This window comes from Acanthochromis polyacanthus, chromosome 14, assembly GCF_021347895.1.
Source record: "Acanthochromis polyacanthus isolate Apoly-LR-REF ecotype Palm Island chromosome 14, KAUST_Apoly_ChrSc, whole genome shotgun sequence".
Lineage (NCBI taxonomy): Eukaryota > Metazoa > Chordata > Actinopteri > Pomacentridae > Acanthochromis > Acanthochromis polyacanthus.
The window spans coordinates 28,103,948-28,131,084 of record NC_067126.1 but is presented as its reverse complement, the minus strand read 5'-3'; the positions used below and the strand labels follow the sequence as shown (position 1 = coordinate 28,131,084).

Below are 27,137 nucleotides of genomic sequence, written 5' to 3'. Positions count from 1 at the left end.
TGCAGCCACAGAAATAAGAGGCCCCTTGTAACCTAATCGATCGCCGAGCAGAGGCAGCCTGGGTCCAACACTCTGTGATCCGTTTCTCTGTGCCAGACCAAGTTCCCAGAATAGCAACTCGTGCGGGTTGTCTGCTGCTCTGCCCCGCTCGGAAGAGATGGAGGAGGAAGTCAGTGGTGGATCTAACAACTGTTGCTGTTACTGCTGCTGCTGCTGCTGCTGCGGAACCAAACTACCTTTCAGTCCGCGCTGCATGGCGCATGTCGGACAAGAATGAATTCTATTCCAAGCCGAGACATTCAGTCTGGATTCAGTGTGCAAGTTCATGGGATTATATAAACTCCTACGTGTTTAAGGTAAATAATAATAATAATAATAAAGAACAAGACAAGACAGCGAGAGAGACCTAAGTGCGCGGATCCGTTCCAGTGTTTTAACTAGATCAACTGCTTTGGTACAGACATTCAGTGTCGTTCGACTGTCAATTGGCCACAGACGCTTCAGAGAGCTGCTGGAGGCGCATGTCTGCAGCAAAGGCAGACAAGGAGCGTCTGTCTGATGAATGGAAAAGCCAGACGGGCTCTCTGCTGTAGACTGCGGTGATCGGATAACCTGTTGAATTGCAGCTGTCAGTCAGCTCCGAGCCATGCAGGCAGCACAGCCAGCAAAAATCACTTAACACGAGAAAAAAGCACAGCGCCGTTGCCACTAAAATACAACAAAACTCGCTTCAGTTTTTTTTTTTTTTTTTTTTTTTTTGCAGCTGATGGTTATTTCCCGAGATGAGCTGTTACCCGCCAGGTAAATGCACCCCGTCCTTACTGCTTAACCTGCCTGAACATCTGCAATATATATATATATATATATATATATATATATATATATATAGTTCTCCCGCCGGTTTTTGATGTTGACATAATTAATAATTTGGCTTCCTAAAGTCATTGCGTCGACATAACTAGGAAGTAGTACCAAAAGTGTCAGGCCTGTGCATTTAAAATATTTTTGTGCCAATTGAAATCCCTAATATTGTGGTTTTTAAGGGACATTTCCCTGCTTTATGTCTTCCAAAGGTGCCGGTGTTCATGAGTTTGTTTGCGTTTGGCACCACATCACATTATTCCCATTCTGCGCAGCGCCAGTTTCAACGCGTAAAGCTCTACCGGTTCGACCTTGAGTCACATCTCTTACAGTAGCTTTTCAACACTGCCTACCTACGGATTTCCAGTCCTTTGGTTGTTGAAAATAGCTTGGCTGCTCCCTGTCGCTATGGCTAATTCCTTAGGAACCGGTGGATCCAGTTTGATCCATCCCTCTCTTTCTTTCCCTCACCAACTCGTCAAGTCTTCCCCCTCGTTGTTCCTATTGCAAAAGTTCGCCGCGCAAGGCTCAGCCACCAGTTGTGTGACTTCTCGTGAAATGTTCTGAGTTGGAATTAAGTGTACAAGCGGACGGGACGTCGCTTTGAAAGTGGGGGACCTCGACGGACGCGCGCAAGAAGAGGCTCAGACAGACAGGCACCTGTAGATGCGCACCTTCTCAACTTTTCTCTGCCTTTCAGAACTTGCGCGCATGAATTGTTAGGTGTTTTTCACTTTCATTGGACTACCACTCAAACATGTTCGTCTGAAAAAAAAGTATTTTCCTTTCATCGTGAGACATCACTGGACGGAATAGGTGATTTATTTTTTTTGTTTGTTTCTTTAAAGGGAGGTGGAGACAACTCGCCACCCACTCCCTCTGTCCTTGACTGAAATCACCAACTAATTTTGCACAGGGGAGACACTTGAAGGTAATTATATGAATCCAATTTTTTGTCTTTATTGCATGTTACTTTCTTGTTTTGCTTTCACGTTTCACTTTTAATTTTGCTGGCTGACAAACTTTAGCTTGTAGGAATAACCAGAATCTGATACAAATGCTTTGGCACCTTTGCTGTGACTGGCCAGAGATTCTCCCATGTTGCTTGACAGGGAGGCTTCAACTTAGAAGTCAGACAATTAGGAAAATTGCAACTGCTTCTTGCTTTTATCGTTGTTTCGCATCTGCTGTTAAGATATATACAAATCTAATCAGAAGAAACTGAAAAAGGATGTGGGTCATTCTGCATGTTATGTCTTCTATAATGAAGGGTTAAGTCTAATGGTCTTTAAGGAAGCCAGCGGTTGTGCTGTGACAGTACAAATGTGTTCTGTGGCTCTACTCTGTGTTGAAAACTTTATCACAGGTCTGATGATGTGCTTTTTTGATCGTGATACACTCACTTGATATTTCTCAGACTTGAAGAAATCCTGTACTCAACGATTGACAACGATGAAGCTAAACTTCAGCTTGCAATTCCAAAAAAATGCCGATCAACTTAGAAACACTTTAAAACCGATTTATAAATTCAACAATAATGTTAATATATTATAGTTTTAAAAAAACAGAGATGTGTTAAAGCGTATCTTTGCACAGTGGAATGCCTCGTGGTTTGCTTGAAGTGAATATCATTTGTTGTGTGGACCTAATAGCACCCAGTTTTGTACGAAGAGACAAAATGTAACTCAATTAATCTTAATTATTTGAATGGATTTCTTTTTTAAATTTTCAAAGGAGCACAGCCATTACGCTGCCATTATAATTGAGCATGCATTCTTTCTCTTTTATTTCTTTAATAATGAATCGCTTATGCTTAAATTTTCAGTGCGATTGACATGTATAACATTTCCACTATTTATATAATTCCATGCAAGAGATTTTTCAGAAAGCAGTAATAATTAAACATCTATTTAGAAAAGAGCATACTACTTAGGAAGAATGTGAAACTAAAACACGGCTGGTCACACTTTGAAAATAGTTCAGAGAGTAGCTGGCTAAATATACATGAGTATTTCTCTAAAAAGAAAACTGCACAGACCCATTGCTGTGCTCGTCTGAACACTCAGACGTGTGAAGTTATTTAGCAGCTGTTCATTTTGGTATCAGTAGGATTCTAAACCAATTAATAGTCGACAGGATCATGACGTTTATGTGAGTACTTGACCAAGGTCAATTACACCAAGGTATTTATTCAGACACATAGCTCAGGTTGTACATTTGCAAGACACATTTCAGGTTAAACAAATGAAAGAACCAAGTCAAATCCATATGTGCAAACATTCTTTGTACTGAACTCGTATAAATGTTGCAGTAATATAATTTTTTGATCTTGCAGAACTCCCAAAGCGCTTGAAATGGAGGCTCCCGAAGAATACTGTGCCAGTAAGTCCTCATATGATTTACACTTTACATTTCATGACACTCTCTGAAACATACTTTATGAGCAAGACTGACGTTTATGCGTTACATCGGTGTGTTATTGTGCAGATGTTGGGATAATAATGACAGTGCTGATATCTGCTGGTTAATGCATTTTAGGGTTTGCCGTTAACAACTTATTTTGACTCTCACAACTCTTATATTTTGATACAATGCTGTTGCTAAAAAAAAAACAACAAAAAAAAAACTTTTGCAATCACAACACAATAAACATTTCAAGGGATTTTCCCCTGAGTGCAGCCTTTTTCCTGTTCACCCTTTAAAAGTAGAGAAAACGATGCATTAGCAACATCCTGTTGAATGCAGCAGATACTGGATATGCACTTTGTGGTGCTCCATTGCCCTTTGCTGGTTTCCTTTGGGCAGGTCTATCGAATATCTCCCCCCCCCCTCACCACCACCACCACCTCCCCTTGTATTTCGCTTTGGTGTGCATATTTCAAAACAGGTAGCTTGTTGTTGATGACATCAGTGGGGACTTTTAGTTCTCCATTGGGGGTTTGTGCTTGTAGGAACACTTGACAGGCGGGACAGAAGTGGAGGTGGAATAAGAGATGGAGGCTCTTCCTCTCTCCTGTCTTGTCCCTGTGTGGGTCGCCTGTCAGATGATGCTTTCGGAACAGATATTAGTATGTTCTGCTAGCATGAAACTGCAGGAAACTGACATCTGTGTGGACTGCAAATGGCTGAACATGGCTCATGCGTATTTTATTGTAACCTCAGTGCGTTGGTAAGACAGTGCTGACTGTGGGAGAACATTTAGGTCAAACTTTATATCTGTTACCTTAATCTCGCAAACACACCACTATACTCTCCTGCATGCATAATATTAAACTCCGACACATCTGACCACCCCCTCTTATATGCAAACATATTCATCTGTTATCATACAATGTGTCCTGTGGTAATAGTCTCTCTATCATACGCTCATAAATACACCATGATGGTATATTTAATAGGGGAGAGTGTGTAAAAGAGAAATGCATGCAGCAGAGAATGTCAAACTTGCTTCGAACTGGAAATTTCTAAGTTTTTTTGGAGGTAGCAGGAGTGCATATTCCGAACTCAATGCAAAGATGTGATTGGGTACGTATTCACCCATGGAGGTTTCCCAATCTGAGGCGATGATGCATATGGAGGAGATGAAAAAAGCTTCATATATAGTTTCCTCATAAACATAGTCGTCGAGAAGTATAAAGTCACATGAAAATAAAATAGTCGCATATAATACGATATAATGCAGTACTTACATAAATGTACTCACATTTCATCACTGCTACACAGCACAGCTGGGGAACCAGATGAATGTGAAAGCTCTGTTCAAACATGTCTCCACTGGGCCTTGCAGAGGACCAACCACAACCAATCTATCTCATCTATCGTGTCTAATATAGGGCAGTTTGATGTGATCACATTACAGAGGAGTGCTGTTGAGGTACTTTCGTAACTGAGCGCTACATCATATGTTCTATTGTTTTGACTGACTGTAAATCTATCTAATTGTGTCCGGAGGCATCGGTCTGCACTCACTGATCGCATCCCTTGGATGTCTTAAATGAACTGAGATGTTCTCCTCTAATTGCTGGTAGATACATTGCTAGCTCGTTTATAGCTAACGTCCGTACCGCTGTTAAACTGCCTATTTGGGGCAAATAAGGAAGACTGGGAGAGGGGAACAATCAACAAAGACACCAGGGTGAAGGTCTATGTGTGTCGAACGATATGTTCTACACAAAACACGGCACATTATTACCTGTGAGTCAGACTAGCAGTATGAGACATGCTGCCTGGTAGTGTATATGCGGTCGTATGAGACTGACTGTTCTTGGTTTAAAGTTTTGATCGACTTACAACTCCATACACAGACTAAACAAGAGCAGGTTTAGAAAAAATAAAACTGTGGAATCTTGCTATTGCACTGAGAAAACATGCTGCCTTTCAGTGGACCGTGGCTGGATCTAAATGCTGGTAGCCAACAGGTTGATTGCAGCAGGTACAAGATTTCACTTCAAGAAGGATGTTTGATTTATATTTAGACTTCTTACGCTGTCATAGTCAGCTACATGCAGTCTCTTTGTCACAGTCATTCTGTCTTTTCTTGGTTGTCATCTTTTCACACATGCATAAGTTCGCTTTTTTCTCACACAACACTGTGCCTTACTCTTCTACTCTATCCCTTACAAGTATGGTTTATTACATGATCTTATGCACTTCTGACGCTCACAGCTTTTCTGTTTTCAGTTTTTGGTAAACAGGAAAAAAATTTCGACCTATTAGAATTTGATATCTAGTTTTGTGCTACGGTATGATAGCAGCAAAACAAATGCATACATTCATCAGAGGTAGACCTCAGATCATCCCCCAAATCTCAAGAGAGGAAGTTCTTATTGCACTGTGAATATTTAGTTGTCTATAGAGGTGGACTGTAACAGGCTTCCCTGATTACTGGTTCATCTCTTGATGTTTTAAGCAACAGCAAGTGTTTCTGTATTTCTTCTAGAATAAGGAGATCACATGTTCTGTCTGAAGATGTTTCATTTGCTAGGCCCTAATCTGGACAAACTGGGGTTTATTATGATGTGTATTCATAGTGCACTGTTCCACATCCTTCATACCTTTGTAATTACTGTGTGCTTTCTTTTAAATAAGTTGTAAGACCAGAAATAGCATTCGCCCTTGTTAGATTCCTCAGAAGATGACTGTACTTTAGAAATTATGTATTCATTTGGTGTCAGTGATGAAGTCAGCAATTATTACACCTACAGTTTCATGTATACACATTTGTTCCTTTCCATTTGCCAGCACATTAAATCATCCCAATTTGGTGTATTACTCAAAGAACCTTTTCCTCGGCAAGTCTCAACTGTTTGAGATCCTGATCTTAATGTTCGTACAGGTTTGACTCAGCAAACGCAGGCCACCAACGCAAACTGTCGATTCAGTCCATGAAAGCTTCTGCATGCGGTTTAGTACTATTTTAACCCAACACAAATTCATAATACATCAACCACCTAAACATTGCAAGTTCGCATGTGGAAAATAACTGGTTGCTTGAGTATATCTGACCAATGTAATCATGTACGAGCATAGTGTTAGCGTGATGCTTTCCTTTGATCACCACTGATGGTGCTGAGACCAAGACACTGGGCCTTTGATGATACAACACTTAGATGTAATATACCACCGTATTGCATTAAACATAATGAACACACAAATAATAGCTTTAAAACAACATGAGGTGCATACTATTAATATGTAAAGGAATTTGACTTGACAATTTCATTTTTTGTCCAATTGAACAACTTTGGTGAAATCTTTAATATGGGGTGCTTGTTTTAGCATTCAGCCAGTCCAAGGCTACAAGTTTATTCTTGAGACTGTCCAGCCGCGGTGCTGCTAGGCATCTGTCAGCATCTGTTACAGTAATGGAAAATCCTTCATGACAAATCTGGGCCACTCCTGTCTCCAGGACAGCATTGCCAAGGGATAGCCAGCGTTGGTCACCTGAGATTTCCTCCAACCCCAGCCTGTGCAACCTGAGCCCCGGCCCAGGGATTGTGTCATGGACAGCGTCTCCCAGTAAGCCCCACTCAGTGAGGCTGCCGCTACAAAGGAACAATACCACAGAAGAGGTTGTCAAATTAAAATGAGCTGTCACAGCAAGAGGAGATCTGACACAGATTTCTTTTTTTATGTATGAGGGATCATTACAAACATATTCAGCACCGACAAATTGGAACAAGAAATCCTTATAGTGGTCCCACATGTTGCTGTCCTTTGATTTTTGCAAGAGTTTCCTTAGTTGTTGCTATTGTTGTCTCAGGGAGTCGGCGGCACTTTCTGGTTTTTCACAGTTGCCTGTATGTTTGAGGAAAAAAACTTTGTTTTATTGCTGGTAGTAAATGATGGCTCACTGTGGTTCCTGAGGGATCTGACACCTGGGTCAGAGCGAGTGTTTGCCTGTTGCCACTGCATTGTTCTAGTGACCCTGATGGGGCCGGGGTGTAAGGGGATAAGGGATTGGTTTGCTCTCCCTCTGAGTGGACACTGGGCTATCCATAGCCTGGGTTCAGTACAGACTGCTGAGAGGATGCAATCTGATCTACATTTGCTGGACTTTAGGATCCCATAGGTGCATAAAGGCAGTTTAGTTTGATGCTTTCTGTATTCTGCATGTTGACCTCCATACTGACCATTCAGGTTAGGCTTAGAGGGAAATCTGAGAATGATGAATAATTTTTAATCTGAGAAGCCTTTTCACAAGGCTTCTGTACCTCACCCTGTATACTATATGAAATGTTTGCTTGGCTGCCGTTTGATTTACTTTAACTCTTTGCCGCTATTTTTGCCTGTATAGAAGTCAATAGACCATGCAAACACATATGCGATACATACACAAATACATTTCAAGCCAAGTGTGGATTGTGTGATCAGTCTGTAAGAATGTTATTCTATAAAGATGTCTTCAAAATGCTGCTTTTTCAACAGCTGTCTATGCTAATTTTATCTTTTAATACAGCCTCATTATTGATTTGAATATTCAATAATACCAACAACAAAACTGGATTTTTTTCACATAAGTGTTTTTTTTTTGTTGAACAACTACAATATTGTACAGCACAATGAAGATTGCTGTGTTTCTGTGTCTCCCAGGTAACGGCCAATACTCTCCTGGTAAGGAGAACTCGAGAATGTTGGCGGATATGTCAGCACCTAATGGACAGACAGTTCCTCAGGGTCCTAATTCCCCCAGTGGTGAGTGCTCAATTAATAGATACACATTTCTGCACTCTGCCAGGAACCACTGCAGCATGCAGGCATTTAGTTTCTCTTTCTTTAAAAAAAAAAAAAAAAATGCACGGTTCACTGAGTTCACTCTTGTCACTGAATTTTGCTTTGTCTTAAAGAAACTCACAAATTCACAATAGAAGCTCTCTGATGAAGGAGGACTTTATGTAATTTCCCTCGACTGCTTGCCAGCTTTTCATGTGAAATGCACCAAAGGATGAGTCTACATTAGCTTCACCAGTAAAAGTAACATGTGAGCTGATCTAAACACAAATAAATGTTAAAAATGCAGCCTAAAACTAGAAGCTGGAAATAAAGTCTTGTCTCAAATTAAGAATTTGAGAATTTACAAGTAAATAAGTAAACTAGAGGATATCTGAGGATGAAGACAGTGTGACTGTGAGTAGCACACAGTAAGAGCTTTTGCACAAAACGTTGTCATATTGCACCTTCTTCTACTATACCGCACTTGGTCTGAAGTGTTTCTTGGTTCCTTCCAGTCTATTGACCTGATATCTAAGATTATCTCAGTGTCACTATGAAGCAGCAAAGTAACAAAAAGGGGAAGGAAAGTGAGAGATGAGCTGAGTGAGAAAAAGGGACGTTTGTTTCCCACAAGTTGAGAGCTACAGGGAGGCGTGCCAATGGTTTTCACAGGGAGATATTCTTCACCGATAAGACCTGTTGTCATCCTGGAAGTTGCCTAACACGATTTGCTATTTGAGGTTTTCTTTCAAAAGAAGGGCTGCATCACGTTTGTGCTGTTAATGAGCATGAAAATTCTAGCACCAAACTCTTAGACTTGCAAGCCTGAACAGAAACCGCACAGCAGTTATGTTGGTATTGTGCACTCAAATAAACAGTAGAAGAGTAGAATTACATCCTATGGGCTGGATTACAGATTGGTCGGTAAGGGTGACCACTGTCCTCTTTAAAATGCTTTGTTATTTTCAGTCAACCCCCTCAATCAATAGAGATCTATGGACTGTGGGAAACTCAGATAAATCACAGACTATGCTCCACTGTATCTAGGAGAGGGGTGGAAACAGCATCCAGATATTTTTTTCTTGCCGCTTTCGTCGTGGCAACCGTTTCAAGCGTATCCTCATCTGACCACTGTATGCATTCCACTCTGCCACAGCAGAGAGACAGATGTAAAGATGCAAGGCGCTGAATAGCAAGGACGTTCAGGTCTGCTCCGTGTTGCCAGGATACAGCTGTCGAAGACAAGGCTCGATTGCAACTTGGGTATTGGGATAAGTGTTCTTCTGTACAAACTGTGGAATACAGTGTTTCTTTTTTATTGAGATTTTTCTCTATAGTCTGTAAAAAGAGAACGACTGAATTCATAATCTATTTTTTTTACTGGCCTCTGAGAGTTAAATGGATGCAGCTCCAAAGCCTAAGGGGACAGTAGATGGATGTAGTCTAATGGGAGGCGTTAGCACAACAACCACATACGCTCACACTATGATTTTTGCCCCTGCAAATCCCAAAACAGGATAATCAGGATGAGTGAGCTGTGTTTGGATAGTGTCCACGTGTTTTTTCTGAACTACATGTGAAGCCCCTTTCACATACGTCCTAATGCGTTAACAGTATTTTTTATTGTAGTGCTCAAAAATTGCTGCTTCATCACAGTATTATTCTTGGAGATCAAAAAGAAATCATAGTGGGAACAAAATCAAATCTACTGTAAGGCACCAAATTAGGTCATGTTTTATTACATAGAGCGCAATAACTTGTCTCTGTGTAACTCCTGTGCAAAGCATACAAATGTTTTTGATGTTGTGTAAGACAGATTGACAAACACCACATACATCAAGCACAAGAAACCCTAAGGATGAAATGCAGTATTCTGCTTGATCACAGCGTGTCTTTTTGTAAGATGGTGTAGCAGTTGTGTTTAAATGGCTGGAAATAAAGTAAAATCCAAAAGATCAAGCACGATGTCATCTATTGTAAACAGTTTCCTACATTCTTTTCTTAGTTTTAGGTGGGTGGTCAATAAATAAAATATTTATAATGAAACTACAAGTTGATGTAGCAGCTATGAATTCAACTTTTATTCACATTTTGTTGTAAATAGCATGTAGAATCAAAGTGATTACCGGGACAAGTCGGAGGGGAACGGAATAAGGTGTAGCTGTGTCTGTTGCACACGCATTGCTTTTTTCTGAATGATTATTTTTGTGTACAAGTATTACTAATTGCTGGTGACTGATAACAAGAGACTGCAGGAGGAAAATAGTTTCCTGCCAGTTCCCACCTCGACACGCACTTGCACATAAACACACACGCACACGCACACGCGCGCGCGCACACACACACACACACACACACACACACACACGATATTACACAATCTTTTGCCCTTGTCATCCAGCCGGTCTCCCATTGCTAGTCAGCAGCAGCCAGCAAAGGGCCTCTGACACTCCTTTTCTCCCCAGGGACAGCCAGAAACCAGACGAGCCTGTTTCTTTTTCTCTCTGTCTCTTCCTGTCATCGTGTCAATCCATCCTAATGCTGGCTGTAAGATTGAGCTGCTAAATTAAAATGATGCCCCCTCCGCATTTATTGTTGTTTCGCACATCAAACCCAGTGCCAATTCTACCTCCAGTCAAGCCAGTGCGTAGTTAACCCAACTCGGATTACCTCAGGCCCTTGCTGTCCAGTTCAGTACAACAGAGGCTACTAGTCTTTTGCCTTCACCCTAATCTTACCCAGCTCAACTCTGCCCATTACAAAACAACACCGAGGAGTTTAGTGTAATGTCGTCTGCTTCCTGATTGCTGCAGTGAGCACTTGTGGGCCAAAAGTATGTTTGTGGGACTCCCATAACAAAACTGCATTTGATGCTGTGAAGTGAGCATCTCAGCTTTATGTTTTCTTTGACAGAGCTGACAATTAAGCAAGAGGTCGAAACCACAGAAGAGGCTGACACAAGAAGCCCAGCACCTGAGGAATCGGGCCAAACAGGCGATGAAGGAGTAGTGCTGGAGGAATCCATTACTGGCAGCCCAAGTAACATACAGGATGGATTGTCTGGCTCAAATGCGACAGCTGATGGAGGAAATCGACAACCAAACGGTACTAAATCTATGTTTCCTATTGCCATCAGAACTGTGTTCCTGGTAGAGCTGACACATTTTTTGATGAACATATTTGGGCATTAACATTCCACGCAGTTTCTCTAACCATTAAAATCAAGGCGTTGTGTATGTTCCCCCATCCTTAGTGAGTCAGAACCCATTTGTTTTCCTCAACAGTGGGTGTGGAGTGCTCTCTGGTTTTTTTTTGTTTTGTTTTGTCTTTTTTTTGTTGAAAGACAATAGTTTAGTCTTGGAATTATTATCAAGGGAAAAATATCCTTGGAATCCCCCGCAACCTGTTTCAGCTGATGCCATGACTGCTGTGGTTGTCACAGCCTTAGGATCATATTTCTCTTTTCCAACTGGCTGCAGATCAAAAGATTTGCCATTAGAGCAGAGGACAGCAGTCAGTCTGCACGATAGAACACTCACCATACACCCAGTGCGAGACACAAACCCACACCTCAAATGATATGCAGTATAATTACATTACATGAGCAGTGGATACATTAGTCTCTGTACCAGAAATGTTGTCACTAACATGTGTACAGTGTACTAATTTCACCTCACATCCATGTCTTTAAAAGAAGGCAAACTAGGGACAGAATACAGGCCCAATAAAATCAAGTTTCAGTCTCAGGAAGTCCTGGTAAATTCAAATAGCAGAGTAATATCAGTTTAAATCAATTCATAGCAGTCCAACAGAATTGAAATGTCTTTTTCAGTTATGTTCAAAATTGGACAGCTGACTTTAGTTTACTCCAGGCCATATTTTCTCCTACTACTTTCCTCCTCATTCCTCTTAACAGTAACAATATACAACAGACTTTTTGTCAGAATTACAGGTCTTTTTTTCCCATAACAACTGTGGACGTGGAGAGGGGATTTTTTGACCTAGTAAGAGACTGCATTATGTAGTTGTTTTGTCTCCTGCTGGCCAAAACCCAGAAGTATTTCAAGAGGTTATGTCATTTGAGGACAATTTGATAGACAAATTTAAATTGTTGAATGTAAAGCAGCTGTTAGTAGTTACTGCACATGGGGGAACAAGGTCAACTGTCAGTTTTAGACACAGTCAAGGTAAATTAGTCCAGTCAGTAAGAAAAAAAATGTCTTTGCAGGCTTGGTGATGCATTCTGAAAACCATCTTCCACAATGAGTGGTATTGACTTCCTGTGCTTGCCTCTATCAGGTGACAGGCCGTTCCAGTGCAACCAGTGTGGTGTGTCGTTCACCCAGAAGGGAAACCTGCTGCGACACATCAAGCTGCACACAGGTGAAAAACCCTTCAAATGCCCTTTCTGCAGCTACGCCTGCCGGAGGCGCGATGCCCTCACCGGCCATTTGCGCACTCATGCTGGTAAGCCTCCTCCTCACCCACTTTGCTTCCCCTTTTTACTCATTCACTTCGGTTACACAGAAGAGACTTCAAGCACACAAGTACCTCCGAGATCTGTAACAAAACAAAATGAATGAAAAAAAAATACAAAAACAATGTTTTGATAGCGGGGATTGAAATTTTAGAGGTATTGTAATATTTAGGCAGACCCATGCTAAAACATATCTGTATTTTATTTTCAAAATAACATGCTTGTGTTCCATGTCCACACTCTCCTCCACTGCTTTGTGTTTGCACTTCATCGCTGCAGTCTGTCTTTGAGGTCGTGTTTGTATTTTTTGGGACTGAATTTTGCAGAGAAGAACCATCTACAGGCTTTGTAACCGCCTCCTCCTGAGATATTTAGTGTGACTGGCTGTCTAATGCAAGATGTACAGTGTACATGCTAGTTGGTATCGCTGTATTTCATATTGTTTTTGAATAGATGGTGTTCTTTTTTGTTTTTGTTGTTGCTTTTTTTATATGCATGTTATAGACGGCGCTGCGAGTGCCTTGTGGTTAGGTACCAAGGACATGCTGTTCCTTAGTCGCTTGACTCGCTAAGGAGGAAACTATCTGTTGAGAAACACATGGGGAGAGCTGGCTGTCTCTCTCAACTGTAACCCACTTTCCTATCAGAGGATGTGCTCTCCCCTCTGTTGTGCCTTTGTAATCAAGGTCAGACAATACCGTCATTTCTGCCTGTGATGCCCCCACGGGGGTTACTCATACTTAGTTCTCTTTTTACATAGAGGTAACTTGTGTTTGGGTGTGCATTCAAATGTTTGCGTGCAATTTGTGTCGGTTTGCAAGTCTTAAATTTCTCTCACTTAAATGCTTCTTTCATGCACATCTCTCTTTATATTTCTCCACATTTGTCTTCTGCCATCAACCATGCTTTTATTCTCTTTATAGTTTAAGTAAATTTGTTTGTCACATCCCCAGCACTTCTTTTTCTTTAAAGTCATGAAGAGTACGTTGCATGCTTTCCTCTGATAATTTAGTGGGAAATGTGAGAAATTTTATGTTGCCAAATTGTGCCGTCCTGACTCTATGTCCAGGGATTCACTCCTTTGTTACTGAGTGCTGCAAGCCTGGCAGTTCTGGTCTGGTGCCTTGCAAGGAAGAACAACTAAAAGAGAAAAATAATGTAAAGAAAGAGAGGTCGAATGCGGGAAAGTGGAAGGCTAAAGTGAGAGACAGTGAAGATGAAAAGGCTGGACTGAGTGTTAGACTGAAAGTTGACATTTTTCACTGATTCACAGTTGATTGATGAACTGATAATGCAGCAAATTCATGACGTGAGAGACCAGTTTTGTTTAGTTTTTTTACATATTTTATGATCTAAATTCGAACAAGTTCCCATTTATTAGCCAAATACAATCAGTCAAGTGAGTCTGTGTTCACAGTGTGGATCATTTGCATGAATAAGAATAGCAGCTGAAAGGTGGATTCTTCAGGTCCATCCAACATCTGCACAAGGTTGTGTGTGGGTGGCAAATATGAAAAAGTAATGAAGTCTATATTGTGTGTGTGTGTGTGTCAGAGAGAGAGAGAGCATGTAGATGTGAGCCACTGAGAACAAGGGAGTGATACTTGATTGAATACTGCCTTCTCCGCTGCAAAGAGAATTATTTCCATGATGACGTTTCATTTTGAAGTAACTCTTTCAGTCCCCAGAATGAATATTGCAGTGATGACCCTGCAGGTACACCCGCCCACATTTTAATAATATCGAAACCTTTTGTCATTGGCCACCACTTTCTGTGTCTGTTCTCACCTAGACAAAAAAAACAACAAAAAAAAGGCAAGATAATAAAACCCAGTTTCGAATTCATCCGACATGTTGTCATTCATAGACCACAGAACTACTGAATGACATATGCAGCAGAAAACCTATCATCATTTCACATGATTCACTAGAAAAGGGGAAAAAAAGTGACTGCTGATGTAAGACTGGCCATGACTGCTCATGTTTTTTTGTGTGACAAGTGAGTTTTATTTCATTCACACAAATCATCGCTAAAAATAATCAGTGGAAGACAAGTTAACATTCAGAGTTCAAGAATAATTCATTTCTGAGTAACTGTTTTTTTCCGCTTCTAACTCTGTGAGAGAAAAGCTACTTATGTTCACGTGTGAACTATCACCTCCCTCTGAGCATGTGTGTGCGTGTGTTACAGCCTCCGTGTCTCAGACTGAAACATGTTTGGTTTCTCTGTTCTCACAGTGACAGGAGCACTGGATTATCTGCACCTCTTCTTCTAGTAATACCTGTCACCATTATGCCAATGAATGTCTTACTACGTCGCATTGCTAATGATGCTGTCTGGGTCATGGTGGTGCGCTTATGTGGCCTCCAGTTCAGTCAAACAGTTCCTTTGTGAGTCATTACATTTCTGAGTTTTGAGAATACCCTCACACAGGACACATACCTATTCTCTCAGCAGGGCACACCTCAGTGAGATTTCACGCAATGTAGTGCGTAGACAAGATTTTTTTTATTTAATTTTTTAACGAGCCTTTTTAATTCAGACTGCAAATAGCTCATGTACAATGCTCTCTTTAATCCAAAGGACATGTAGTAAAATGTTGAAAATGTTGCTGAAAGTTCAAACAAATATTGGGAAAGAAGAGTCACTTAATCATACATACATACATCAGGGTAAAATTGTTGGGGATTTGTCTTTTAATACTGTGAACCTCAAAACCCACCAACAGGTTTGAAAGGGATGCTATCTTGGCTACAAAATCACCAAAATGACACCATTTATCAGAGCCAGAAACTGTGACAACAGAAATAATGGACTGATTTTTTTTACCTTTCCTTACAACAATCGTGTGTGATGTGTAGTTCAGTCGTAAAAATGAACCAAATCTAAGCTTAAAATCATCGTATTTCAGCAAAATTGCTTTTTTTCTGAATGTGTCATTTAAAAATTTGTTAAAAAATAAACTGTTTTGACCTGATTCTGTTAAAAAAAAAATAAAAATTTGCATTTCTAAGTGCAACTGAGAGGCGGTGACAGACTTCACTGTAGCCATCTGTCATATGATGAAATTTGGTGACTCTTGGATTGAACTGCAGGCAGTGTTTTAACAGGAAAGACAGGACACAAGTTGGGAAACAAATAAAACTGGTAAATAGTAAATTACCTATACTATGGAAAGCCATCGTTCCCATCAAGTATTGCTAACACCTGTAGATTTGGGGGTTTTGAAATGTTTATAAAGCAATTTATCAAAGAGATTCAACGTGTCTTTGGTGATATTTTTATAGTGCACAAAAGAAATGTGAGTTCTCTTTAATTCTAGATGGTTGTGCTGTTTCCATAGAAGCACAAGACTTGGTTTTCTAGTGCAAAATGAGCCCAAAATGAATACAAATTTGACAGGAAGTAAAAATATATTGGGGAAAAAACCCTTTCAAAACAGTTTTCCGAATATGCTCATCTGTTACGATACTCATCCACTGATTACGTGCTGAAACACACTGGATGGAAGGATAGATGGGCCGATGGCTTGACTGACATAGATGCAAAGGATATGTCTTCATCTTTCCATTTCTCTAGGTAGGAATGAATTGAATAAAACAGAAATGGCACAATGAATCACACTCCACCTCCATAGCAGTTTAACTTGGAGTTAGTTTCCTACCGCCACTAAGGGATGCATGCTCAACGCTGCTACTCATGCTGTGCCACATCAGTGGGAGTTTTCTGTATGTTTCACAGAGCAAAGTGTTTTGAAATGCAGACTTCATGGCGCAACTTTCTGTCGCCCACAAAATCTTTCTGTCTGGCAACAATTGTGTGGAATCCTCACACTAGTAGTGGAACCTCCATGATCTCAGAAGCTTGCTTTTGGTTTGTTTGTACTACTGACTGTTCTCAGTATTTACTACGCACCGCCTGAATACTGCGGCATACCCACTCTCTGTCTGTGTGGCGATGAATGAAATTAATAGGCACTCTCTTCGAATCTCTTTGCTTTTAGTTGGCAAACCACACAAGTGTAACTACTGCGGCCGCAGTTACAAGCAACGAACATCTCTAGAAGAACACAAAGAGCGCTGCCATAGTTACCTGCAGGGCATCGGCTTGGATCCCGCCGCCAACACTGGCCCTTACACAGGTAAACAGTCATACTTAAACTGAAACCGTGAGCAGAACCGTAACCATAACACAGTTCAAGAGATTTTGCATGAATGTTGGATCACACAGAGTCAAGTCTTTTTTGTCATGCACACACGTGGTTAAATTATGAGTTATTTGTAATAAATACATCGATCCATTATGCAAAGAATCTCTTTGGAAGAAAATGTAGACAATATGCATTCATCCAGAAAGTTTTCTATTATTTACTCAATCTGTTTTCCAAATTTTACCCATCAATTTATTCATTTGAGCTACTTTTGCAACCACTGCCTAAATGGCTAAGTATTTCATTATTATTCAATTGTTTCTTCTTCAAAAGCACACTCCTGAGTAACAACATGTCCTCTGAGATTCATGAGGTTCATGAGGCAAGGGTAAGGACAGGCTAGGGTTGGAAAAATGAACAAAAATAAAAACTGTAGTCATGCTGAAACATATGTTCTGATATAGTTTAACATCAAAGTGATCTATTCATTTTCAGCAATCTTACATTCCTCTTTTTTAACATCCAAATCTGTTCTTGTTCTTCCTAATTATCTTCTAAACTTTTCAAGGCGAGGTTCCAAAAGAGCCGAGGTCCATGGCAGAGGCTAACACCATGGCTAACTTTGACCGGCCGCCTATTATTGAAAGGCTCCACAGCAATGTAGGCAAGAGGAAGAGCACCACGCCTCAGAAATTTGTGGGTAAGTATTTCAGTCGTAGACAGGCAACAACTTTATTTCCTTTAGTCAAAGTGGAGAGCGAGACCATGAGGAAGAGTTACAGTATTTTTCTTTAAATTTTTTTTTATTGCATTTGCTTTGAATCTGAAGTTGAGGAAGCTGTTGAAATGGTTTCTCATATTGTGTTCTGCACTGATAGACTACCACACAATGTACTTTTTGTGTTGCTTGTGAGCATTACCTCCACTTCAGTGTGACTTCTGCAGCATTTGAGTGGATGAAAGAAATGTATTATTTGTCTAAGTTGGCAGTGGGTTAATTGAGCTTAAGAATTATTTTTTAGGAGGCTTAGAAATGCCTTTATTAAATTCTTATTGCACAAAAAACTCTGCAACTGATTTCCCTTTTATGCTAACAAAATGGAACTATGTTATTGACTTACCTAATTTTTAGTTCACTTAGTTGGAATTACTTTCTTCCTTCTTTTGCAGTGTTGCATCATACAATATTACATAATGTCACATAATAACCCTGCCCTACTTATGAGCACAGATTTTTTTTCAGAATATTTTTTTTTATTTGCCACACTATTAGAAAAATAGATTGAGCGAGCAACAGCAAGCAGATGACAGAGACAAGGAAATGTTTTTCACTCTGTGGTTAGGTACACCTGTAGCTTTGCCATTGCTCTTATCGAGAGAAAACAGCTTACCGCATCCCTGTTCTAGAGGGGTTAAACAGTGCAGTAGTAGATGGATGGGGCTTTCCACCCCATTAGACTCGAGCATCAAGTACAAAATGTGAAAAACAAGACTTAAAATATGAGCAAGATATAAGTTTGACTGACTAGAAAGGAAATTTTAAGATTTCTACGTATCATCTGTTCCTCCTGTTTGTTGCTAAAAGCGTGAGTATTTCCATGCAGTCTTGCTTTTGTATCTATATTTATCATGCTTGTGTGTCCTGATTTAAAATGATCATTTTAATTACACACAGTTATGGTGCTACTTTGTTATTTGCAGGTGAAAAAATGGTTCGCTACAGCTATCCTGATTTAGGCTATGAGATGGGCCTTAAGTATGAGAAGCAGCCTGAGCTGATGCCACCCCACATGATGGACCAGGCCATCAACAACACCATCACATACCTGGGATCAGACACCCTGCGCCCCATGCTCCACCATCATCCAGGTCCTCTGTCTATGGCTGACGTGGTGCCCATTGTCAACCCCCTCTTCCACCACATCCTGCCTCTTGGCCAACGAACAGAGCGGCCAGGAAACTGTGACACGCTGCCACCACAGCCCCATGAGTTCCCCGGCCAACCAACCTCAAATGGCCCCTCAGCTATAACCAGGCACGCAAAGCCACCCCAGCCAGGGCAGGAGGAATCACCCAGCAACAGCGGCATTGACTCTGCTGACTCAGCTCGCAGCAGCCCCCAGGAGAGGCAGGGCTACCAGGGCAGCAGCGCACCTCCTGGCCTCAGGTCTCGAGTCAGTCCGACGGTGGTGTATTCAGGCGAGCGGGTTAGAGATGCATCCCCCAGAAGCGGGGCAGGAGTGGCGACCGGGATGACAAGAGTGACCACAGAGAGACCCGTGAGCCAGGAAGGGGTGAGGGTGTTCGGACGGGAAGGACAGGAGCTGCGGGCCTTCCAGTGCGAGCACTGTCGAGTGCTCTTCCTGGACCATGTCATGTACACCATTCACATGGGTTGCCACGGATACAGAGAGCCACTCGAGTGCAACATCTGTGGTCACCGGAGCAAGGACCGCTACGAGTTCTCCTCTCACATAGTCCGCGGTGAGCACACCTTTCAGTAAGAGGATGGGTAGGAATGAAGGGAAAGACAAAGAAGTGAAAGGAGCAGTAGCCTGATATCCGTCCTTATCCCCTCTGAGACTGCGCAGTTGAATGACACTGTAGACAAGTGTAGCACAATCACAGACTTATTTCTAAGCTACTTATTGTGAATTTGAACAGTTGAACAATCACATGAAGGTATGGGCCAAAGACACATTTTCTACTTATTTAATTACAGTTAATGTAGAGGAAGGAAGGTAAGATGTTTTTTGTTTTTCTTTTTTTTTTCCTCAAAAAATGTTATTGAATTGTAAAACAGAGCAGCTGTCAGATGGTTTTTATTTTAGTCTTTTTTTTTCCTGCTTTCCCCTTCCCTGAGCTTTTATTGGCAAATGCTTTCATTCCTAATAGAGTATAATAGAACCTTTTCCTGCCTTGTGGGGTCAGTGAAGTGGATAAATCAAGTTTCTTTTGAACCAGATAGAATGTCATGGCTTCAGTATATACTCCAAAAAATCAGACATATTCAATGCACTGTAAGACTTTTGACTTCATTACCAGTGCCAAGTACATTACTGGCCACACTGTCATAAATATAAATGAACCCTTTGCTCTTAACCACCAAAAACGGATACGACAACATACAAATTTCTGACACAATCTTTCTTGGTGTCTCATGAATGTCTGTTTTGAGAACTTGGAGGCTTTGAATGTAATCTGTGAAGTGAAGTATCAATACGGGTGACAAACGAATGTGTACATATCCAGAAATTGAAACTAGATTTACAGATGTATATCACAATTTGTAAATTTGTAATTTACAGTAAATTATTGTTCAAACATTTATAAATTATGCTAATCATGAATGTGATTTCCTAACAGCAAAAAACTATTTTATTAGCGCACAATATATCTAATTTGTGATGTTTGTTAAGTTTAGGCTAGCTTAGTTACGCTGCAAAGCAAATGCTGCACAGGCTACACAACTCGCCAGACAACTACCTCTTAACAAACACTGTAAGATTGTGCTGATGCTGCCATTAGATTGTTGTACTGTGCTACTTTATACTTCCACAAATCGTGCATGTTGTAGTGGCTTAATTTTTTCTTACACCAGCCATGTTTTTACAGTTCTCAGTGGCTGATAAAGCACTTACGAACCGCTGGTAGACAAATGAAAACCATCAACTTCCTATTGGTGGTTTGCGTATTTTGAAATTTTAAAGTCTTTTCAAAACAAAATGAAACACAAAATGAATAGCAATTTTTGAAAGTACGAATTTAAACCAACTATTGAAAAATTGCCACATTTTAAAAATATATTTTAAACATGCTGCCTTATTTGGAATGTTTAAAAACAAAAAAACAACAAAAAATGGCTCATGTAATTTTTACAAAAACTGTTCACCACTCTTACACGAGAGAGAAAACTAAAAAAAAACATATTTCAATCTTAATATATACAAGGAGTATTTCAAATGCAAATGTTATGTTATTTAACTTGAAGCTGGAAATATAATGAATTTGGAATTTAAATAGGTTTAACCAATATCCTGTATAACTAAAATTGTCATACATTTGTAAATCTTTCTATTTATACTTCATGAAGATGGATTTGTTGCTTGTATTGAGACTCGTTTCCCTTCGCCTCTGTTTATTTTGCACTTACAAGGTAGAGCTATTGATCATGAAGCAGACGCACACTGGAAGGTAAACAAGAAAGTACACAAAGTGTCACCCAATCGTTCTTGTCAGCCCTGTGACCTTAAAGAGTACAGCCATGGCCTTCTTCCTCTCATCTCTTCTCTTCAAAGCTTCCAGGGTAATCCACAGAAATAATTGGCGATTTGTTGGGTGCCTTTGTTGCACCTACAGAAAACTATTACGTCCTGCTCATGGCTTGTGCTGCTGGCAGTTGGAGCATCCCTAAACTTTGAGAATCGCTGTCTGTTTGAAAGTGACAGATGACATGGGCAGCCTAAAAAGACAGGAGGTGGTAAAGAGACAGTTTTGGTTTTGATGAATCTGGAAGTCATTTAATTACCAGGCTGCAGTATGATTCTTTATGGCAGTGGATAGCAAAGGGATATAGAGATGATGCAGGGTTCTCTCTGATGTACCTCATTTTATGCTTCATGCCTTTCATTCTGGCAGTTTTCTAGCACAGTAAATACATGCTCCCGTATCTTTCATCCTATTTGTAAATTAGGGCCAATACAGGGAAACGTTCATGTGTTGCTGAAGCTGAACTCCTAAAATGTTGTCATGTTGGCTTCCTGTGGTATTATTAACCTGATCTTGTCTGAGGAAGGCTGCTCTTTCTCTCTGCTCTCCGTAACCACCTTCTCGCAAGCACATACACACTAATGTCTGGTGCTTCTCCTTGTGCTCTGAATCTTGCTCTTTGCATTGCCATAATGTCACCACATTCATGTATGACCTTTGACAAAAGGGATCAAGGTAGAAACAGCATGAGCGAGAGAATAGTTCAGGAGTGCGGTTACCGTGCACTGCTACTTTGAAGGCACTTCCCAGAACTGTAGCATTGCAAATCATCTCTATTAGCTTCTTACAAATAATACATGCTCATGTATATAGAATTTAAAAAAAGATACAGTATGTTGAAGGATAACAGATTTTGATCCATAAGGCCAGTTTTTTCATAGTTACTGTGTCCCCTTTGGAAGGACTCTGATAAGACTGTGCTGGGTACAGTTAGTCATGCACTTTATGTGTCTTTGTAGTTTTTTTAAAAAAAAATATATACATATATTAAAATATAGGTACAATGGAGAACAGACATTGACAGAATGAACCATCTTGAAGCAGCACATTGGAAATGATATGTATAATGTAGGTTTTTCTATACTGTCTGATGAACATTGTTTATTTCCATTTTATTTTATTAAAATTGACAAGAACCTTGGCATTATTACTTTGCCGCATCAGTTTTCAGTCATCATAAACAGCTGGTTATAGTCTAAAGTTGAACTCAGTGATCTCCTCTGTTATGTCCAGTATCTATTCGTAATCAAAAGGCAGCTTTTTCTCTGTTTACATGTTGCTTCTTTTATGCGCAACTGGAGCCCAGCGAGCATAAAAACTTACTGTCTGTAAAGTGTTGGCACTGGAAATTGTTTACACCTTGCAGCTGTGATATACACTCCTCTATCATATTATTCCTGTACATATTTGTTTTCTGAAAAGCCTTATCTGTTTAGACCGGGGTTCTGCTAAAACAGAATGTCTTTTTTTTTTCTTTTTGAAAATCTTATGTTAATATGTAGGGTTTTTTTTTTTTTTTTTAAATTTCATCCCCTTTAGAGGCAACAATGACAAACAGAACAGAACTCAGCTTTATTTTGGGGCAGAAAATTAATGGTATTTCCTCAGTTTCATTAATTCTCATTAATAACTTCTTAGGGTACATAATCTATCTATTTATCTATTTAGATGGATGGATGGATGGATTTCTGTTCTGTTCTCATAGTAATGTAGGAATAAGGACAGCCTTACTTATACTTAGAATCTTTATCTGAAGCAGCCATATGAACAAAAAAAATTTAAAAAAAGAAAGAATGAAAGGTCTTCTGGCAGCCCTCCCTGTGAGTGAGGACTTTACTTGAATATCTAAATCATTGCTATTGTTATGAATTGTGGGGGGGGGGTGTTTTTTTTTTTTTTTGTAAATTTTGAAAGTGAGCGTGCTAAATGTCTATTTTTCTGCTGAAATGTTAATGCAAATGGTTTTGTGAATTGTGTGTGTGTGTGTTATTTTTTTTTTAAGTTTAAAAATGTTTACAAAAATGTAAATGGCAGGGTACCCGGGTGCATTGTATTTTTTAAGAAATAATATACAAACAGTGTATATTTTGGCACTGAATATTGAAACTATCCAGTAATGTGTGCTCATCGATCAACTCTGATACTGATACCAACTTTCTGATGTGAGGGCTCTCAGGTATTTGCTTAGGTTGTGTATTTTTATGTCCTAAGATATGTGATTTATTTATCGAAAAGATGCACATTCGTTGAATTTCTTTGGTAGTTTCTCTTGACTTACAACAGTTGAACACTGAATGTAGTGAAGGAAGTTGGAGGACTGTTTAGCCCGGCTCAGTTTTTTTTTTTTTTTTACATCAATGACCTTACATGAAGACACACTGCTGTGAAGAGTACAATGTGTATTTCAAGGCATGAGTTTCTCTCTATTAAAGAAATGTTTTTACTGCCTTGTCTACTCTGTGGGTTTTGAAACAGGAAGTCAGACCGATTGTTGTATTGTTTTCTTCAAAACATGCAAATTGTACCTTTCCTGCAATTAAAAGATTATATTGTGAGAAAAAAGGCAGTGCTGAAATCTGCTGTGATGTAATTTGAATGATTCTAAGGTCGTGCAACAGGTCTAGAAAAGTGATTTTTTTTCTTCTATTTTTTCACGTTTTTCACTGCCGCTCTTTGGATTTGATTTTTTTTGCTTATTGACATTTTGAGTGCAATCGCCCCAGCAGAATTTCAGTTACATCATCCCAGTAGTTTTCAGTGTGAAATTGAAATCCCCAAACAAGAATCAAGCTGTGATCTAATTAACAAGTGAATTTTTAACTCTGTAAACCTACAGAATTTGTTTGAGATTTCACCCCGTGTGTTTTATTTGAAAATGCAAAGTGGTCATCAGAAAATGTGGTATGAAATTATGTTTAATTTTACAGAACAATGTACTGTCCGTGGAGCAAGATTGTTTTTTTTTATAACACTATCTGCTGTTTAGCTTAATGAAAGACTCTTTGAAATAATAAAAAAGGCCTACACATGTTAGAAAAATAACATGCAATTTATGTGAATTATATGGACTTACATGAATCAGTCATGTAAGACCTAATAGGCTAATTCCCTATACATAGATCAAGAAAAGAAAAGATAATTACAACAATATATAAAAGACAATTATGCCCTGATAGTGCAGAGTTACACTGAGTGTAACAGTCTGGTGATAGAGCAAGACAGTGTTTATTTTTTGAAAGATCTGATGGCAATCAGTCATGTGAACCGCTGCTCACACACAGAGCCAGCAATACATTTCCTTAATACTTTAAATCTGCAGATAATTTATGTATTACTGTCAGTTAATTACTGTAAATTATTGTCTTCAAGAAAACTTAAGAACTTTAACGTTTCAGTAACTTTTCAGAAAACATTAAATGCTATGCAATTTAGTCTTTAAAGGTGCAAAAAAAATTCAATAAATCAAACACAATGGCACCATTTGGTTGGCCATGTCTAATTATTAGTACACTGACAAGTACATTTGAGGATGTGGGTGTTAAACATATTGTTCCCTCTCTAAACTAAAGAAAGTTTTCAAAAAAATGAAGTGTGTACTCAGAGCCGCCGCAGCATACTGTACAGCCTTAGAGGCTTGCCTTAGTTTGCAGTGTAATGACTGGTGTTTGTTCCACTACAGTCTTTGTCTATGAACAGGTGGGCGCCAGAGCCTGTTGAAGCCTCTAAATGTCAGAGCAGTCTTCTTCACCCCCTTACTTCTTTAATCTGTATATTGCACACACACTCGCACATATTCGCGCAACAAACGCACACAAAATCAAAGCTGCCTGAAGGCGGTAGCAAAACTGAGAAGTGTAAAGCCTGAACAGACCCCAAACTGTATCTTTTCATCTTCAGATTCCCCTATTTACCTGCTGTCAGTTGATTGTTTGTTCCCATCCAGATCACATCTCTGTTTGAGTCATACTTTAAGCAGAAGGGTGATACACCTGCCCTCACTGTTTGCTGCTCTTCTGGCAGGAATGTTTTTTTTTCTCAGACATATTAAGGATAAAACTAATTCTGTAAATAAGATAGTATGAGAACTATGTAAAGAAAAGATTAACGTCGTCATTTGGTGCCTTATTTACACTTTAGCAAGTATAATGTAACATGTAGGCAATGGAGATTTTTCTTTTGGAGGAATGCCAAACAATTTTTTAGTTTTCTGAAGAAAAGAAACTGAAGCTGATGTGTTCTGTCATAACTGAGAGTTTTGCTGGAGTGTCATCAGCACTGAGAAGAAAAGAGAAAATTGTAAACAGGCAATTTTTACTAGGTTGTTACACCAGCCATTGTTTTTTTTTGAAGAAAAAAGACTGTATCAATTAATTTACATATGTATGCTAATGGTTAAATCTTTACGTCACTGAAAAAAATCAGTCACTGTCATTAAAAAATGTGACGTATCATCAGCCTACCACAATAACATAAGCTAGGTAGTCTAAATAAAATGATATGACATAAAGTTAAAGGCACTCCTCACTCGTCAGTCAAGCAATTTGGCTGTTGGTTGTTATGAATGATTCATTATATAAGCGTTAAAGATGCAGTCTGCAATTTTGGGAGAAAGAATTCTTATTTTTATCCAATTTTCATATTTAGATAGGTATCTTGTGTCAGATTTGTCCTCTTTTGCTCCTACTGCCTCCTCCCTTTGCTCCTGATCTGTTCACGAGCACAGACATGCACCAGACGAACTGGAAAAGTGTTTCCCATTCACAGAGGAAGAGCAGCGTAAGAACACTGGATTTTAATTTCTGCAGATAAACACACAGATAGACAGTAGACTATGACAGAATTGCGCAAAAAATGTATTGGATTAAACAATATTAGAGTCTACGCTCTGGAAAATGAACTTTTGAAGTTTGTCATGGGTTTGAACCCTTGGTCAAAATGATGAGACATGAAGCCATTGGCGTCATGCAGCTGCATAGACCGATGGATGTATTTCAATGAAGTCTTGACCAAAATAACCAAAAAAAGAGCCTTTGTAGCTGTAAGCATTGCAGTGAATTGAATGTGTTTCCACCATCTCACTTGCAATTAGAGCTTGAAAAAGACAGGAGAGGTTTTTGCTACTGATTCTCTACTCACGATGTATGTTGAACCTCTTGAATGAGAATCAGTGTGTTTGTGCATCCTGATGGTTTTCGTTGGAATGACAAGTAAGTGTTAAGTATTATATAGGTACTCTATAACCCCTTTTGCAGCAGAATTCAACCAGAGTCTTTGGACACACGGCTGAATCACATGATTCTGACTCCAATACTTCCTCCATTAGAATCCACCGCCCATTCCACTTCGTCTGCAGATCCTGTGAGACAATAAGTCTTGTATGGAGATGTCAGAAGCATTGCCATCCACACCTACATACACAGACACACTTTGCACACTGGGATTAATCCTAAAACACACCTCAGAATGGCACTGGACAAGCAGTCAGCCACGAGTAACCCACACAGAAAAGTTTTCTGTGAATAAATATGACTCTGTGGAGGCATGATTTTTGGCAGAGTCAATTGCGATTGATTTCCACATTAGCAAAAAGAGCATTCATTTCCTCATAATCTGGCGTATGATAATGAAAAGTGTAAGCATTTGGCACAGATACTGCCATGATGACAGATGCTATTTAAATTAAAAATGACACCTCGAATTCTTGGATTATTTTTTGGGACACTTCAGAATAAATGTTGGTTTTGTCTGAGCTACGGGGAGCGCAGCCTGTCCTCTGGGTTTCAAGTTACTGAGCAGGCAGCTCTTCCAGATCTTTTTTAGCCAAGTGTGAATCCTCAGCACGGTTGTGCAATCACCTAGTGACAAGTCCTATTCCTGTTTTTCCTGCCAGGTAGTGGTGGATGTTTGGACAGGCCCTTAAACCTTCACACACGGCAGCTAAGATATGCCCGCACACACACACACACACACACACACACACACACACACACACACACACACACACACACACACACACACACACACACACACACACACACACACACACACACACATAACAACAACCCACACGCCTAGTTAGTTTCTGTTACACACCCATATTTTAGAAGTTAGCCGGGCTAGTTGAAGCAGCGTAGAAATCCGGTATCACGTACAGCAGCTTTGTTTAG

General features: G+C 39.8%; 1 protein-coding gene across 1 annotated transcript; it reads left to right on the top strand.

Annotated features, from left to right (window-relative positions):
* Window positions 1-23,416, top strand: ikzf2 (IKAROS family zinc finger 2). The gene is made up of 9 exons (XM_051959346.1): window positions 1-356; window positions 1,710-1,792; window positions 3,197-3,243; window positions 7,954-8,055; window positions 10,987-11,178; window positions 12,373-12,540; window positions 16,555-16,692; window positions 17,270-17,401; window positions 18,403-23,416. Exons 3-9 carry the CDS (start codon window positions 3,216-3,218, stop codon window positions 19,203-19,205), a joined length of 1,563 nt encoding a protein of 520 aa, XP_051815306.1. The 5' UTR covers window positions 1-356; window positions 1,710-1,792; window positions 3,197-3,215; the 3' UTR covers window positions 19,206-23,416.
* The last annotated feature ends 3,721 nt before the right edge of the window (window positions 23,417-27,137 follow it).